The sequence below is a fragment of the Augochlora pura genome, chromosome 6 (assembly GCF_028453695.1).
Source record: "Augochlora pura isolate Apur16 chromosome 6, APUR_v2.2.1, whole genome shotgun sequence".
Lineage (NCBI taxonomy): Eukaryota > Metazoa > Arthropoda > Insecta > Hymenoptera > Halictidae > Augochlora > Augochlora pura.
This window is the reverse complement of record NC_135777.1, coordinates 963496-982478: the sequence shown is the minus strand read 5'-3', so window position 1 is coordinate 982478 and position 18983 is coordinate 963496. Positions and strand designations below refer to the sequence as shown.

At 41.7% G+C, this 18983-nt stretch overlaps 1 protein-coding gene and 1 long non-coding RNA gene across 26 annotated transcripts in view; one reads left to right on the top strand and one right to left on the bottom strand.

The window, feature by feature from the left end:
* The window catches only part of Bru3 (CUGBP Elav-like family member bruno 3), a 327799-nt gene that overhangs the window by 7533 nt on the left and 301283 nt on the right, over positions 1-18983 (bottom strand). For 9 of the 17 annotated variants that reach the window (XM_078184459.1, XM_078184454.1, XM_078184463.1 and 6 more), the window contains 5 exons: positions 16639-16782; positions 15727-15871; positions 11531-11698; positions 10608-10709; positions 6239-6316 (listed from right to left, as the gene is read on the bottom strand). In XM_078184459.1, the coding sequence (XP_078040585.1) occupies positions 6239-6316; positions 10608-10709; positions 11531-11698; positions 15727-15871; positions 16639-16782 (637 nt within the window). The remainder of the gene's footprint in view (positions 1-6238; positions 6317-10607; positions 10710-11530; positions 11699-15726; positions 15872-16638; positions 16783-18983) is intronic. The other 8 variants (XM_078184453.1, XM_078184448.1, XM_078184457.1 and 5 more) reach the window with 6 other exon arrangements.
* LOC144471884 (uncharacterized) overlaps positions 1-18983 on the top strand; it is a 78616-nt gene that overhangs the window by 13650 nt on the left and 45983 nt on the right. For 4 of the 9 annotated variants that reach the window (XR_013494346.1, XR_013494345.1, XR_013494350.1 and 1 more), the window contains exon 2: positions 6528-6662. This is a non-coding gene — a long non-coding RNA (uncharacterized LOC144471884). Of the gene's footprint in view, positions 1-1935; positions 2890-6527; positions 6663-6973; positions 8571-9556; positions 9637-10367; positions 10587-18983 lie in introns of those variants that run through there. The other 5 variants (XR_013494352.1, XR_013494351.1, XR_013494349.1 and 2 more) reach the window with 4 other exon arrangements.

The window sequence follows — 18983 nt, the reverse complement described above, 5'->3', positions numbered from 1 at the left end:
GGGGGGGGGGGGGGGGGGGGGGGGGGGGGGGGGGGGGGGCGAAAGAAGTATGAAAATGCTGACGAAGAGAGTAATGATTAGAGTGTCACGACAATGAGACTTTCCGCGGCTCAAATATAACGTTGAGTATTTATACTTTCAAATATACAAACACACAACACTGGCATTCACAACACAATGACGAGCGAGGTGAGGGGGGATGGTATTCAAATGAATGCAAAATGGATATGAGAGGGTACAGTGATAAATATAGTGATGATACTGATTACGATAGTGCGACACTTTACATGAATTCGTCGTCAGACATATTTAATCCGTCGTCGTGTTTTCACTTGATTCGATCGGAGCCTGCTCGTGAAACCATGCGAGAAAACCCGCATGAAACCATGCGAGACTCTGCGTGGAAATTCGATGGTAAATCAATTTAACAATGATACACCGTCTTTGCGGCAGAACGAACGCCATTCTCGAGCTCGCGGTTGCGCGCGCATTACATAACCTCATCGAAGCACGCGTCTTCGCGCGATACGTATTATTATTATTATTAGGCTCGAATTTATTTTCATTTTCGTTCGGACCCCCGTAATTATCATCCGCTTCGTTAACGGGGGTGGTTCCGGCAACGTTCGTTGGATTTCGTTAAAGTTTTTAAACGAAACGCAATTTAATTCCGCGCTCAGCCTTTCGTCGGACAACGGAGGAATTTCTTTTTCCTTAGTTTATGTCAGCCGCAAGAGGCAAACGAAGACACCCGGCCGATTAATACGTCCGCGCGGAGGCAAAAGTCCAATGGGCGGGAAGAGCAAGAGGCGAAGGGTCCGGGAATAACGAGAGTCCAAATAAGGATTTAGCTAATTTCACTGAACTTTATAACTCCGACGTCAATTAGCGGCGATTATGACCATGGAAAACTTCTCTGCTCTCTTGGCCAGCGTTTCCCCGACTAACGGACGCATTTAAGTAATGAGATGGCTGCCACTCAACTTTTAGGATGCTACTCATCGCCCGCCGACTCGTTTGTTCCACGGCGAGATTCGCCAACCACCCCTCACCCCCACCCCCCACCCTTTCTGTCACTTTATCGCCTTTACGAACAACCCGTCGGCCTCTGTCGAATTACTCCGGGGGTGTAATTGTCCGTTTCCCAGTTCCATGAACAATTACTATCTTCGCTCGCTTGAAAGTTCACAAGATGATCGTAGGGATTTCCCTTGCTACTTAAAACGCGATTACGCGGAACAAGTGGCAGTCGGCGGACAGGTTATGTCAGGTTATGCCGCATTGATGTTCGGCGGGAAAGTCGAACACGCGAGAGATTGCGAGCGATTCGAACGTCAATGAAAGCGATCCGTTCGAATATTATTATTTTATCTTAGTATTTTTATTTCTATGGTTATGATACAATGAGCAGTTTATTCTGGAATTTGAGCAGTAAAAATAGTATTGCTGAATACTTTTGTCCAGTACAGTACTATTTACTAATTGTACTTTTTGAGGAAGCATATATCCTTAGGAACCAAAAATTTTCAAGTTAATATAACATTGGCAACTTTACTTCGAACAGTGAATAAAGCAAAAACGAATTTTCATTTTTCATTTTTCGAAATAATAAGTAACATATATAAAATGAAATAAATATATAAAATCATGTTCTTCGGGTGTTATGAAGGATTTATCACTGTCTCCAATGAATGAACACTATCCAGATAATAAAGATGATAGAAATATTCATTTCCATGATTACAACTTACTTGAGAATTAGATACGATTACGCTGTCGCTAAAAGTAAAGACCCAGGTTAAAAGTTACGTTCGACACAGTTGAAGATAAATAATAGTAATATGACGGTGATAATAATTATTCGATTAAAGAGAAGAAAACGCGATCTGTGCGCTCGCAGACATTAGAGAGTAACAAATGTTTTATTTTCCGTAGGCACGGCCCTCCTCTCTCCGGTAATAACTCGATCGTAGTTGTCACATGAAACCCAAATTAGAGCCCAGTGTCGACAGGTTTCTGGTTTCGACGTAGGGGGAGAGAGAGAGAGAATGGAGGAGGAATTGCGGTGGACGCTGGAATCACGAAGAACGAGCCATAAATTCAAAACGTCGTCGTGGCCGCGCGATCGTTGATCCTGAAATTGGTTTTCGACTCTCTAATTGGCTTGCGCGCGCGCCGGGGACGTGCACGCGAATTTAATGAAAGCAACACCTCCTCCAAACTCCCGTTGTAGACGGCATCAACGGCCCAGAAAAGCCGCTAAGTTCAGAATACATCTGCTTTCGAAGAGCCTACGATCTTCTTCCATTTTTTTCGGGTATTTTCGGAATTTTAAGCTATATTTTTATCCGAGTAATTCGAGCTTTGAAATGTATGTACAGTGTATCGTTTTTCTTTGGCTTCGACTACAATTTTCACAACGTGCGGTTTTTTTATTAACCGCAGCGTTATTCTTTTAAATATACGTAAATATTCTGGCACGTAAAAAGGTCAAAATGTGACGCAATTCAATTTAATTACTCTATTGTCTTGATATTCATGCTTCTATTGCGAGAACATTAATGTTCGAACGTGTCTCGTTTTTTCGGGCATTCTTTGCTCGCAATTCAGCCGTGAAATACGTCCTCGCACTGTATATCCATCAAAAAGGCAGTAGTAGACACACATTCCGTTGTTAATAACTTATCGACAGATAACGCCGCGTGACGGGAAATCGAAGACTGCCTTTTATTACAGATGACACCTTGTGGCGTCCAATGAACATTGCTGTTGTACGATATTTTTTCCTCTACCCCGAGTGGCTAGAATATTTTCGATATTTTAGTAGTTCGGGAAATCGTCAAATAAAGTTCGAGAAGATGGATATCTTCAGCAGTCAACAATTTTACATTGTTAGTGTTAAATATATTTATACTGAGATTATCGAACAACAAAATTGAACTCCGTTGCATAAACAAGATTTTCCCAATTTGTTTGCCTAGGAATGACAATTTAAATCTACTAAAAAACTGATTATGAAATATAAAATGCAATCGCAAGAAAAATATTTATCCATTAGAACAGAGTTAAGTTATTCGAATAAATTCTTCTAGCAAAGTTTTCAATTTAAATGATTCGAATAAATTTTATTCAAACTTTAGTCAATTTCGATTCCAATAATAGGAAATTATAATCCAATTATATGAAATTAATTCTTCGAATAACGTTTCTAATAAACTTCACGAATAACATTGCATTTTTCGAATAAGGTATGCCATAAAAGCATATAAAAGAACCAGAAATATTCTGACCACTCAAGGATAATCGTACAAACGTTTCGACGTCCCCGTCAGCCGGCATTTCTGCAAACCACAGCTCCGTCGATAAGACGTTAGATAAAACCTGTACACTCGCCCACGATACGTGGTCGATCGTCTCGCGATAGGCAATGCGATCAATGCTGTTCAACACCGCAACACCGAGAGAGCACAGCCAAAGAAATCCACACCGAAGTGCAACGATGTATATAACAGCAATGTAATCCATCTAGAGAACGAAGGGTTAGAGAGAGAGTATTTTCGGTGAAACGTTTAGAATGTTAATGGTATACAAGAAAATCGATCAAGAGGAGGAGGTAGAAGATACATGAACAACGAGAGAACACCTTGTAAAAAACGTGTAACATCGAAAATAGGTCAGAGAGAGAAGCGAAAATGATCGACGAAGCGACAGTAAATATAAAATCGATAATGATGTCGTGCAATGATGACAGAGCGGACTAGTTTATTTTTCCCCGACACCCGTCGCGATACACGCTTCGAACAATACATTTCTCTTCGGCTCGATGTCCTGGACAGTTGCTTTGCTCTAAAGCGAATCCCTCTTTGCGTGTTATAATCGACTGTTAATGTCTCGTTTAACGATGAAGCAACGAACGTTTTGAACTCGTCTAATGTTACCATTGTCTTCGTTAATATCTTAATGTTACCATCTTCGACAGCGAAGCGCCCGTTTGATCTAACGACATCGTTAGTCCTACTAGTCGGTACGTTTCTCAGGAACGCGCTGTTCACCCACTTTGGTTTCACACTTTTATTCGATCACTGTCCCGGTGAATTATTTTTAAAACGAATCGCGTCATGCGAAACGTAAAATGACCTGTCATTCTAAATTGTAAAAAATTGTAAATTGGAAAAAATTGTTCTTTTGACGCTAAATAAGTCGGCCAAAATAATGACAATAAATGACAAAGATGACGAAAAGTTTAAGTAATTTACCAAGTAGTATAATTTTCTCTGATCGATGTAATAGAACAATTTTATCTGAAATTTAACACAAAATGAACTAGTTACTTTCAAAAGCAATTCAGTCATTGAAAATGACATTATTTGCCTCCAATAAATAAAGCGATAATTGTTAATTAAATGTACATTGATTAATTCGATATCGACCGCATTTCTTCGAACAAATAGACAAAATTTGTGAAATCTGTCATTTCACCAGTACAAACATCGAATTACAGAAACTATAAAAGACGCAGCACGATCGAAACCATAAAGTGGATGAATCAGAGAAGCGTACGAATCCGAAGAAGGCGCCGATTAAGTGATGTGTTAAAACAGCTATAGGGCACGTAGATTTCGAAAATCCAAAGAAAGCGGGATATACACCGAGCGGTTCGTTTCGTCGGAGGAGGTGTACGTATACATCGAGAATGCGTTTGTAGTAAAACATACATGTGATATCTCGTTGGAAGCGTCTGCGTTGCGGTGAATGCGTTGACGAGAGATTATATTGTGTGTATTCGATGGAAGGGCGAGAGAAAAATTGCATCCGAAAGGAGTGGGAAAAAGGGAGGGGAAAACCCTGAACGGAACACGGAGGGGGAGGAAGGGGGGAAACGGTGTTGCGGGGAAACTTCCCATTATCCTACAACGTAACAACGGATAGCCGGCAGGCAGTAGTGGCAAAGTAATTAAAACTTTCGTTTTATTTGCATTATCTCATTGTTAGGCGTCGTATATTCTAATAATGGCGAGTTGTTAATTGCAATTAGACGTTGGCCGTGCCCGACCGTCCCCCACTCTCTTTTCTGCCTCGCGCGTTTCTTATCCGCCATCTTTCGGTCCTTCTCTCTTCGCACCAGCCCTCGTTCTCCCACCCCCTTACGCTTCCCCTATTCCACCGAGTCTTTTCATTCGCAAAGATAACATCGGAGATCGGTTTGTTCGTTGGCCCCCGTCCCAGCTTTTCTCGCGTCGATATTGGTTGCGATTAATCTTACGCTTTGAATCGAAGTCAATCGGTTTAATTAATCGCGCCTTCCGGCCGGATGAATTCCCGGCCGAACGTTCTATTACCGTATGGAGCCGGCCGAGACGCGGATTGTATGGATCCTCGGACGCGCGTTCTCTTTTTTTTTTCCCCCCCCCCGGTTGGCAAGGGTTGTAATTTGAGCGCGGCGCGGTCGCGAAAGAAAAGCCCTGTTCCGTGCCACCTCCGCGTCAGAGAAACCCGATATCATTCGCGATATTGAAAGAGAGAATGTATATAGCGGTCGAGTGAAAATTCATCAACGGTTGCCGGTCATCCTCCGCCGTCAATTTTCACCGGTCCGCGATTCGACCGGAAAAAAGATCCGGTACGCGGGGGCCAAATTAAAAATGATCTGTCGACCGTGACCGGAAGGAATATTTTTTTTCCGATTGGGAAACGCGTGTATCGGCTTTTTCCTTATTCTCGCTCGCAATTTTGCTTCTCATTTGGTTACTGAGCCGCGAAAATACCCGCGGTTTGTTCACCTATCTTCCTTTCTGTAAAATACCGTGGCGGGGATGAATATAGGTGTCTTTTTATCAGGGTTCACCGGTGTAAGGACTTTTTCAAAACTTTCCCCGATTTTTCTAAGGTGAAGCAGAAGAAAGCTTGCAGTTCTTTTCTCTCTTCGCGTTGGTTCATGGTTGGACAAGTTTTGCGAGTCCTTGCGCCCGAGAGTCCCTGCTCTGCGAGTCCTTACACCCAAGAGTCCCTGTACTGCGAGTCCTTGCGCCCAAGAGTCCCCGTTTCTCTACCACGAACGATATCCACGCAGTGTTCGCGAGACGGTTTCCGATCGCGCGTCCGAAGGCGTCGCGAGCGCAGCGACGAGGGATTAGTACGTGTCTGGATGTATCAGGATTTGGATCTACGATTTCGGGGACTGCAATCTTACGTGTTTACAGTCAACAGTTAGACGTTAACGAGTGGTGTTTGTACTTACCTTCTCTCTGCGTCGGCGCCACGGCGGTCATCGGCTGTGGAATAGCTTGAGGAAACTGGCTGTAGACGGCAGGATAAGCTGCGGCAATAACAAATAACAAATACATCATGATGTGTACACATCGAGACATTAACTACATGCTGTCCTCTCCGTTCGATCCCTAGTTTTGTCAGCCGAGAAAACGATATTAATCTGTTAAAGCGAGAACTTTCCGCGGGAAAATTCAGATCCAGGTGTTTTGCGTTTCTGTTGAGGCGCGATGGTGAAGTATATTTTGTGTCTGTTACAGTTGACAACGATGCGGTCGACTCGTGAAAGCGGGGAATGCTATAGTTTCTATCGGAAACAATCGAAGGTCTGACGGATTTGCAATTTTTATTTTGTTGGATGGAGTTGTTAACGAACTGGAACCGAAGCGCTGAAGGTGAGCAAAATACGATCAAAGAAATATTTACTGTTATTTACTAATATTTATATTATTTTTATATATGTTCATATTATATGCGCGTTATTTAGATCGTATTACCTGTACTATATTTTTATTATAAATCATGCGAATATCGTCGTATACGGCGCCGTGTACGCGCGTTGGTATATTCGTCCTGTTAGCGCGTCGGAATTATTTAAAGTTCATCAAACACGGAATATAATTAACCGTGTTTAACCGGGGCGGGCGTTGGTTTTCCCGTGTTTGGCCGAGATTAAAAAATAGGACATTTATTCCCTTCATTTCAGCCGGCCGCGCGGTGCACGCGGGCTCGCGGAAAAAGTCAATCCGGCGGCGGCGGCGGCGGCGGTGAGCGCGGCAGGATCTTCTTTTATTCCGTCGGACCGGCACGTATACACACAAGCCGGATGTGTTTCGGTACACGGCGATCCGCCCGTTGGACCGGAACTTCCGCCGCCGTCAATTGGAATATATTAAAGCGATATTTGCGCGAAAATAATTAATTTTCCCCTAGCGAAAATATATTTCTTCTGATCTGAGAGCGAATATCCGCGTTCCCCTTCATCTCCGTTACCGTTACCGCCTCCTCCCCCCTCTCCTCCGCGTTTATCCGTCACGAGCAAACATCAATCGGGCGTTTTAAATATTTACCAAGGCATAATTAATGCCGTTATAATTGCTTCCCCTCTAATATCGCGCGATAAAGCATCCATTTATTCGTTTCTATCTGGCTTCGAAATGCCTGAAATTTTGCCGAACGGTTCGCCGTAGACGTTCACCGATGGTACACATTTTCTCAAAAAGTTCGCACGGATTTTCACGAGAATCGCTTTCCGAAAATATTTCACGAAACTTTTCTGTTATCGAATATGCAAAATTAAAAATTTGAGAGTTATGACGCTATTAACGTTAGCATCGTTTTTAACTAGTAATTTTAACTAGTAAACGTTCTAACTGATACTGCAATGTACCGCAATAATTAAAATATTTTTTGAGGTTAGGTTAAAAAATTAAGGTAGAAATACTTTCTGAGATTACGTTAAAAATATTTTACATTGTTCAAGTGCACAGTTCATCTTTGGAAAACATACTTCAATCTACTTATACTCGTACTTCAATTTCTGCAAGGATAAACATTAGCTCGGCGAATTAATTCGTCAATTTGTACGATTTCTATCTCGCCAGCCGTAGACAATTGCATTTCGGCGAACTGTTTGTGAAAAAGTTATCATCGCGCGGCGTTCCCTGTTTTTCCCGCGAACAATGCCCCGTTTGTAGATCCTCCTCGCGTCTCTCCAATTACGAATTCGGATGGCTGAAGTTTAGACGACTCTCGAATTACCTAAACAGCTCGTCGGCGAAAACGTATATCCGGGGAACCGGTGCGCCGCGCCCCGGTATCTCGGCTCGTCGCGTGATTTTAAAGCCGTGCCCGGTTAATATCAACAGTCCCCGTTAATGGCGGGAACGGTCGCAAAGTACAAAAGTATCGTATTAAAAGTCACGTGAACGTAGGAGAACGTTGAGCGTCGAAATACCCTTGTGCCGAGGGAAAACGCGCGAGCGACCGCGGTCCGAAAAGCGACGGCGGAAAAAAAGAATTTCCTCTTTCCGGCGACGACTACGGCTTTCGTTTGCTTTTGAGCTCCCCCGCTCTCGTCGTACCAAAAGCTCCTCTTGTTAATTCGTCGAACCGGCCGCGTTTAGAAAAATACGCCGGTGGCTCGCGCGCGAACGCGGGATTCTTTTTTTGAAATTTCACCGCCGCCGCCGCCCCTCCCCTATTTGCCTGTGGACCCAGGCATCGGCTATCGTGTCCACCGAATATAAGTTCCCCGAATCGCGGCTCGTTGATCGACGCGGTCATTTCACGTCGATAGCAAAATATCGCCTAGAAAATCGGTATTATAAATTATCCCTTCTGGAACGCGTTAATTATTATTCCTTCGTTGCGTCGCTTGTCATTCGCTTCGGGGAGTTGAAAGAGGAATCTTTTTCTTCCGCCGAAATTGTACTCGAATTTTAAACTCGGAACCAATGAGAACCGTGATATATTAACTTGTCATAAAATATTTTCTTAACGCATTGAATAGCTAGTTAAAATTCTTGGCGTTTAGCCGGGCGTGGCCGTATCGGTAACAATGATTAAAAAGTAAAATTAGCAACTAATATTTCCGCCGCATATTATTACTCGTTCTACAACGTTGAACTCGCCGCGCGCGCGCGCGAAACAGTTTTAATTTCGACGTGTAACATCCGAAAGTCGTTCGAATAATTACGTGAGGCGGCGTCGGTTTTTACGAAAAAAAATCGCGGGTGGGGGGGAGGAGCCGGGGGGGCGTCGTCTCTCGTATCGAAAGAGTAAAATAATTATTAACCGCCCGGGTGAAGTTTGTCGCTGTCCAATGTGCTTTCTGCGGGCCGCCATAATGAGACGGGCGCGCGAGCCCGCGCGAGAACTTGCGAAACGAGAATTCGAATGCCGGCCCCCCTGTTATTAATTCAATCCGTGAAACAGAGAGTTTATCAGGGGCGGTGCGCGCGCGTTAATTGCTAACGGCGGATGGAACGAATTGAAGTTTAGTTACGTCGGAACGCTGATTATCTCTGAAACGCGGGGGCGGGGGGATCGACCGTTTCGATGCTGATTATTGGATTATAATTTCTGCCGGTGCGTCGCGCGCGCTATGATGTAACCGTCGTCGTTTCGAGCCTTTCGACGGCGGTCGATCGCCTCGGCGATTTCTATGCGGCGGCTTTGTTGTTTACGGCGTTATTGGTGGAACATGCAAGGCAACATAACACGTTTAAAAGTTACAATATAGAGAGTATATAATGTACACGACGTATATATGTATATATATATATAGTTAAAGGAACATCGAGGTACACTGTAACAGCACATCAGAAGCACAACACGTCGACGCGGCACGTCTATAGTACCATAGAGTATTATATAATATAGTATAATATAGTATGTAATATAATATAATATAATATAATATGTAATATAATATAATGTAGTATAATATAATATAGTATAGTATAGTATAATATAGTATAGTATAATATAGTATAGTACAGTGTAGTATAATATAGTATAGTATAATATAGTATAGTACAGTATAGTATAGTATGATATAATATACATATGTATGTATACACACGCAGAGACTGGCGTCGCGTATACATACTGCGATATTCATGGTGTTAATGTAACGGCGAGACATCCATGTCCTTTACACGTGTTGTGTATAGGCGACGATATAACATGTACCGTTACACATGCGAGCCAATAGCTGCATGCAACACAGCCAGAAACGCGAAACCAGCGGGATCGAATCTTTTCTAGTTAAGTGCTCGAGTGCTCGGATAAAAGCATATTACGATCGAGCCGCGTGTTCGGATTCATTTATTTTTTTCTCTGTCCTACGACAGTCGATTGTCGCCCGAAATTATCATTTAAACAACGCCCGTTGAAAAAGAGCTCGTCGCGTTCAACGAATCGAGAGAGAGGGAGGTTCGAATTCCGCGCGCGGATTCGTCAAACGTGATTCACCCCGTTCGTCGATGATCCCGGAGACATCGGCCGGAATTACGTTTGCTCGTAATATCTTAAATCGAGTGACAAAGCAAGGTATAATCCCGACGGAATTTTTCTTCCCGAAAAGCTCATTACAGAATCCGCGACGGCATTGTTCTTTACAAATTGGCTGGCGGAGCTTTATGCGATTATCGAGAGAAGCGCGTTGTACAATGCGCTCTCGCTCTCTATGGTACCCGTGGATAACTCGCTGCGGATAGGTATGTACTAGGGCTTGACGGAATCCTCGATAAAACGATGGGAAAAAAGGTAAATGGAGACGAGAGAGAGAGAGCTATATATATATATTGAGAGAGAGAGAGGAAAAAAGAACTTACCGACACCAGAGTAGGCTTGCATTCCGGGATACGCGGCGGCATGCTGGAGTGCCGCCTCCCCGTTGGGCAGCCCTTGTGCTGAAATGGACAGATGGAGGGCATCTACACTTCAGTAAGCTCAGCTCTTATCGGGGACAGACCTACGTCTAAGGCCCCTCCCGCAATACCTACCGACCAATCGATATCACGCGGTATCCGAAATTCGTGGACACGTTTTTTTATAATATTATAAATGTTTATACGTCCGGCCACGAAATTTCCCCGAAAACGTTAATGATTCCTACAGGGATTCGATGATAGTGTTTTAGGACTTTTCTGCTAATTTTTAATTTAAAAGGTTTCTTTGGTAAAGAAAGTTTCTTTAGTTAATTTAAAGGTTTCTTAAAAGGTTACTTTAGAATTACAGTTAAAATGGCTTCGAGTGCAAAGGGTTAACCCTTTGGGGTCGAGTGGCGACTCTAAGGCGCCGCTGAAAATTACCATGCGATGTTTCAAAATAATTCTCATCGTATTCGTTTGTATTTAAAAAATCAAGAGCCTGTCAACTTTGAAAATATTTAAAATGGGCTCCGTTCGCAAAGGGTTAACGCGTCCATTATCATTGACGTCGAGGGAAATTTCGTTTACCGCGATCGAAAAATCAATGTTCGTAGTTTCGCGTCTACAATCGCGTGTACGCATGTACACGGAAAAATATGTGCGAGATATATATATATAAATATATGAAAAATAAATATATACGCGGGGAGAGATATTTTTTTCGAAAAGGCAAACTTTTCGCGGAGGGGTCGGCCAAGGGTAGAATCGAAGCACACGGGGCGAGGTTACTTGGTTATCGTCGGAAACGCAGGAATAATACAGTCCGGCGTCGATTGGCCGAGCATTGCGCAGGGGCGGCGCACTGCGCCTGAGTTGATACTCACGTCCCGGGTAGGTCTGCGGTATCCCGTTGGTGTAGACACCTGGATCCGAGCTTCCCGTCGCGGTGTTAGGTGTTTGTGCAGCCATGTTGAAATTGGGCATCGTTGGCGACGGTAACGACGGTATCGCGCCGTTAACCGACTGCCCTGTACCGGTACCTACGAGCAAACCTGATCAGTACACACCGGTTACCCTCTTGCTCTTACAACATCGACCTCCAGTCCACCCTTCTACACGGCGCGCGGCACCTAACCCCCCTACCCCCTACCCTCCCAGGATCCGGGAATGCTCACGGGCGTCTGTCTAACGTTTAGCTAGTCGCCCTATCCTCTCTGTACATCCTGTCAACCGATTTACGGTATATACCGTATAATTGGTGGGACGTCAGACCCGGGTTTACGGATGATCCCTGTGCCTCGCGCCGTGTTTGAGGATCCATATGATCTCTGCGGATCGCAGGAATGTTGATCCGATCTTGGGCGGAAGGGGGGAGGAGGAGGAGGACCAATAACGATTCCGTGACAGGCTGACGCCGCGCGCGGATTGCTGTGATCCGCTCTTTAGTCGAATCAACTTCAATGAGCCGCCGCGATTACACGGCAGAAACAGAGGGATAGCTGGCAATTCGTTGTCTCTGCGGACTGCGCGGAGCTGGCCGAAATAAATTGTTTTGCGCGCCGGTTACGTAATGTAGGGCAATTGCTTGGAAAATTCTGTCTTTAGGCGATTTTTAGATGTGCAATTCTTTTGACCCTTTGCATTTGAGAACTTTAATTACGAGATCGGAAATATACTGTAATGTTTCTATTTTCTATAGTTTGGGTAAAATGATTGTACTTTTATATACAAATCGTACGTAAGAAATTACTCGAAAATATACGATATTTATACATAGAAATTTTTAGAATTTTAGAATTTCTTGAACTGAGGCACTTAGGTTGAATTTTCAACCTAAACAAGAAACCTAATTAAATTGATTTTATACTTTAACTATTTGTTACAAATGATACGCCCTCTCACCAAAGTCAACTCAATTTGAAACCCTATTTTACTGTAACAACGTGCCTTAGCTAGCTTCGCGAACTATCATATACAAACGATATTTTCTTAAACAACGTCAGGATCAAAGGATTAATTAACCCTCGCACGCGGCTCAAATAAAATGTTACTTTAACACTAGATTTACGGGCGTTTCTTATATACCTATCTCTACGGCACCCGTCAAATTGACGGGTAGATGAAAATACGTATTTATTTTAAAAAATCAATTTATTCAAACTAAGTCTGAGTTGAACAATATAAGGCTTCATGTAAAAATAAAAAATTAATAAGTCAAAATCTGTTTTTATCACAGAAATGATAACAATAATGTAAACGCTACAGGATGAACATTTTTATCGAGCACATTTCTTACATATGTTTTGAATTTTTTTTGTGCATTTTTCGCATACGATCTTCTTGCAATACATACAGCAACTACTGCTTTTATTTTTATTGCAGTAGCCCATTTGACAACTTTTTCGGACTCCTGATGTTGAAGGTGACAGAACTGAAACGGCTGAACTTTGACAAAATATAAACTCTTTTCTGGATATTTTGGATCCGGTACACTCTCTATACAGTATCCACGCGTTTATCGCTGCCAAATCTAAAATATTATAAAAAAGGAGGCCATCGGGGCCACCGGCGACACCCCGCTTTCACGCTATGATTGCTAGAAAAGGGTGGTCGGCGAAAGTAAAAAATCTGTGCTCAAATTCAATTACCCTATTGTAAATACTTACAATAAGCGGGGACTACAATAACCGGAACTTTTGCACACTGTCTTCGAAAAATTTTCTTATCACTGTCACTGCAAAAACTATACTGAAGACCAGCTCGTGCCACCGCAGTCTAACGTCGGCTGTCGCCGGCTTTGAAAATTGTTTATATGTGTTGTTATATTGAACCAACACATGAACCGAATATCTTTTCGATACGACATTTAGTCTGCCGCATGCTTTGAGTTTCGAATGACGCGGGGATCTCTCTGGTAATCGATTTCGTCGAATACACAAAACGGGCCACCCAGGCCAAACAGTTTACTTTATATGTATCACATTATCGATCCACTATTGAGATACAATGAGTTTGAGGCATCTCAGACTTTTCGTTCACTCTTATATTTGCTGTTGGAGAAATAATTTTACAAACGAAGCAAATATATAAGGATTGTTTACGTAATCAGCTAACCCGTCAATTTGACGGGCTCCGTAGAGATAGGTATACCACATAAAAATTTCCAAATTTAGGAAGCTTAAGAAAATAATAATTGTGTGTATAAACTCTCTTAATGAAATTATGAATTTACGGCGCAAAATAGTTAAGATTAATGCTATGGTTTTTTGCGTGTTTCATTTCAAAGTTTGAAATCCGTCAAATTGACGGGTCCCGTAAACCTAGTGTTAAAATGTATTTTCTGTTTTGTACACTGCAAAGTCAATTATAGTAGAATATTAATCAGACAATTAATGAATAAACAGGTAATACAAAAATAGTTGAAAAATACCTAAAACTCCTAAAGGACATGTAAGGGTTAATTAATCTCTTTGCGCAATGCAACGTACGTTAAACGTAACCTCAAACTGATCAAACCAATTAAACTCACAATCGAGCGAATAAAGATACAATACTTGTAACAAATAATTTCCTCATCGATTACTTTCAAAGGACATACAGTTATAGTATAGTTAATTAATTTCAACCGTAAAATCTCTGAAATCCAAAATTGGACAGAATATCATTGGTCACGTGTTACGTATCGCATAGAAATGATAATGGCGTGTCCCGGTGACGTATCTCGGGCAAATAAACGCGCACCGACTCGACAAACTGCGGCACGCGGGTGGGGGGCGTGGTAGAGAGGCCAGGAAAGGAGGGGGAAGGTAGGCGAAGAAGAAATAAAATATTATTTTCCTATCAAACGGTATTACCTTTCGCTCGACGAGACTCGACGTATATCAGAGCGCTTGCGGAGAGCCGATTTCCGTGCTTACTTTACTTGTCTGTACTATTCCCGCCCTCCAACCCCTTTTCCACTTTGTGTGCGCGTTCGACGAGCGAGGAGACCGGGATAGGGAAACCGTGGCGAATCCGGAGGGTGAGGGGAACAGAGAAAAAGAGAGAGAGAGAAAGAGAGGTAGGAGGCGTAGAGGCGAAGAAAGAACTATGCTTTTTGGCTTTTCCTCCTTTCCCATTCGGCGAGTTTTCGATAAAGTTTCGCGGTACTGGCAATATCTTTCGCCCGAGTCACGCTCGGTGAAAATGTTGTATTGATTTACGAGCCGGTTATAAGGCAACGGACTGCCGCGCGCTCCTGCTCCTGCCGCGAGCCTCTCGCGGAGGAACACAAGCCGGAGAGAGGCCCCGGATAAAAGGGGAAAGATAAAGAAAGAGTTTTGCCTCGGTAAAACGGAGCAATTGCCCGGCAGAAGTGTACATATGTGTGCGCCCGCGATTCCGGGCTCTCGTTTCTCTTTCGCCCCGTCCACCGAATGTTTTTCCGGAAATCGGCCGATTCCATCCTCAACCGAGACGAACGTTGTTGCGTCATTCGGCGAGACTATTGCTCGCCGAAGCACAACAGTGTACGGTTAAATTTTCATGGGAGCCAGGTACGTTCTCGCTTCTCTGACAGGGAAACCGAGTTTCTGAATTACCGGTAAGTCGGTGAAATTTTCAGGTTATGTCAGGTCACCTCGTAACTATTTTAAGGTTCCTTTAGCTTACGGTCGGTTGTTTTTTTTTAACTTGAAGCATAGCAAATTGAAAAATCTGAAAAATTTATGAACTGTGACAATATATCGGTTCTGTAAAAATATATTTTTTTTACTACTTTATATAGCTATATAATATAGTTAATTTACTTGAAACGAATTCGATTAATTAATAAATCAGTCATTGTTGATCCAGTAATTTGAAGTTTCACCGTGCCTTTGTTTCTATTCCTACGACCGCAACCATTCTTTGTCTCTTCATTTAATGGGCGAGGCCTCGCCGGATGTCGCGTAAATTTAACCGTACACCGCTGGTATCGCCGAACACGCAACGCGCACGATCCGCGCACGACTTTTTAACGAAGTTCCCTGTTACCGGCTGCCAGCCTATCGTTTCGCGACTGTAAATGGCGAAATGCTGTACGAGGGCACAAAGAACTTACCGGAAGTCGGCGGGACCACGGGGTTCGGCATACCATTTAACGCGTGCGGCAATTGTCCGGTGGCTAACGCCGCCATCGGGTTGATGTACGTCCCCTGTGCTGTCGCAGCAGCCATGAGAGCCGCTTGCTGCTGTAAATAGATGTTCTATGTCGAATGCGTGGGAACAAAAATTTATTATCGATCAATCCAACAATGTTATACTGTAGTCGCTAAGGAGAACGTCGCGTGTCGCATGCTTTCGCGTTTCGGACATTGTCACTTTAATTATTATGTGTTTTCACGTTTCGGATATTGTCACTTTAATTATTATGTATTTTTGCTAATAATTTTTTTTTCTTTGTATTAGTGATGTCTCCTTGTTTTTTTTTATATTTTTCAGACTGTCAAATTTGTTTTTACGATATTTTTTAAACTGAGATGTCTGAGAAGAATTGCAAAATTTAATTTGTTCAGACATCTTGTTATTTTTATTACAATTTGTATTCCAATTAAGAAATTTCTTCAATTATTTCAGAAGGACGATACTTTATAATTTCAACAATTTTTAAATAAAAAATATTGAACCGATCAAATTTCGATCTATAAAATGGCTATAAAGCTATTTGATATCCTTCAAACCGACTTTGTTTCTTTAGAAAACTAAACCCAATGGTTAACTATGAGAAATACAGAAGAAACAAAGTGTCGCCACGTGAAAATCAGATAGTTGGTCGCCGTTCGAAATAGTACGTCGCGAGAAACATCGAGTTCCGTGTCCTATTACCGTGGCGCGACGTTAACGGAGCATTATCGAATGTCGCCGATAATTTCTAACAAGACAGAAACTATTACAGGTTGTGATTCGTGATAACGAGGGCAAACCAGACGGTAATGTGGTAACGCGAGAACCATTAACGGTAATGTGAACCCACCTGAGCATAAGCGCCGTAAGCGCCGAACTGGTTGAAGACAAAAGGGTGAAGGAGGCCCATGTTCCCGGCCATTTGCTGCATGCGTCTTAGTTGTCTCTCTTTCTCAGTATCTGCAAATTTTACCACTAAGCTGGATGACGCACCCTGCAACACAACATCGATCGTTCCCGTTAATAGACCGTTCACCGTCTGCTACAATGCGACAATTTGTTATATCTTATACAATATTGAGTTGGCAAGAAAGTAATTTCGATTTGCACTAGTAGACAGCTTTATATTTCTTTCGTTATTCTTTGTCAATGTTAGAATTTTTTTCTTTTCAGATTTCGTAGTCAATACCTCTAGGTTGCTTTAGAAACAAATTCCGTGTAATTTTGTTTGCAACTGTCGGTTTACGGACAGTTTTAACCCTTTGCACTCGAAGCCATTTTAACTGTAATTCTAAAATAATTTTAATGTATTTTATGCATATAAAATCGAATCTTGTAACTCGTGCAACAATAGTTATACTTTTAATAATTTTTGAAATCTAATTATTCGTAATATAAAAATTATATTGAAACGTGCTGTAACAATTTTAGTGGTGCCTCGAGTGCAAAGGGTTAATATGGAGCGCATAAAGCAGCATTTTCGACACATTTCACTTTTTCATTTTCATAAAGTCAAGGAAGCGTTGTAATTGCCATGAGTCGAAATGGCACAAGTTGCAAATAGGATCACCGTCGCCAACTCGAAAGCTCCAGCATTTTCTGAAATCGGATATTTTTTCCTGGCGAGCCGCGCGTTTCTACTACTTTGAAAATTCATACGCTTCCGCGAAATTTTATAATTGTCTTTGGTCCGCGGAAAATGTAACTGAAAGGCTTCCGACAGTATTATATTACGAACGCAAAGTTCTCAGTAAATCCATTAAATATTAAAAAATATTTCGGTTCGTATAATTGAACATTTCGTTCATTCAATTTTACGGAACACGCTTATCTTACAATTTTATAGAATGAATTGCATATTATCGGATGCGTTTATTTTAATAAATTAATTTGCTAAATGGTGCGACGTATTCCTGTGAATTCTTTTAATTGTTAAAGACTTTATGATGTTTTATATTTATTGAATGATACTCGTTGAACAACTTCAGAATCATTTTTTACTTGATTCAGCACAATTCAATGAATTAGCACAATATTCAATGAATAATAAAGCGGATTTCGTCTGCAATTAAATTGTTTTCGTATTTTAAGGTTATTAAAATTATTCTATGTTATTTTTATCATTGTATCCAGAAAAGACACAATGTCTTTGTTTCATCAGTTACTTTCAGAGGAGATTCGTAAAAATCTCTGTTACACGAGAATTTCCTCTCTCTCTCTCTCTCCCTCTTTCGAGGAAGAAAATTACAGCGTGCATTTCAGAACGCGGAAAAATCTAGCTTTTAAGACGTTCAGGGAGATATGCACGTAAGGCGATGACAGTCTCGCCACACCTAAAATATAAATGGAAAGGCAACAGGTGGCCAGTGGCCATTGTGGCTGCAGGGAAAAGCTCAGCTTTTGAGCTTCTGACAATATATTATATTCGCGTCATCAATGCAAATGCTGGGGTGTCTGCGCGAGTTTATATAAGGACGGTAATATCGTAACCTGTTGACGCGTTAGCTGAAATTCTAGTAGCGATGCGATTAGGTGTTATTTCTTTCACCATTCCTTTAACCTAATTTTTCTTTCACTGTTTAGTAGCGAAAATATTCAGCTGTAAAAGATTTTCAAGATTTCTGTTTAAACTTCTATATCTATAATATATTCAGATATCTCTCTTGAATAAAAATCTATTGCAATTTAAATTTACTATGCATATTGTATTACAATTTAATTTTCTATATTAATTTATCGTAATTAATTTCACTTCTACTTATAATTAAATAACTTAAATTCATATTAAGAAACTAACACTAAATGTAGACATACAGTAGCAAATCATAGCAATCGAAAAAGTGTTGATCATAACAATTGTCAATGTTTCAATCAATGATTATTAATGTTTTAAAAAATTCGAATTAATTTAGTATCTCCGTTATTCGTTGTAAAATTACGATACAATCGTTGACGGGGTTTGTTCCGCATGAAAAACTAAACGGGAAACGTACAATAAATTGTTTTCGCTTGACGGCACGTTTTTTTTTTTAAAAAAAAATTGAATTTAAAATTTCGCCGAGTACACGCGCGCGCGCGCGCGCTCGGGTAACTCCCAACTGGTTACGCGCTGTATAATCGATAGGAGGTTATTCTACATGTGGAAATAAGTAAAAAATGCGGAACGAAATTGTTCCATTGGGAACCTTGTTTCCC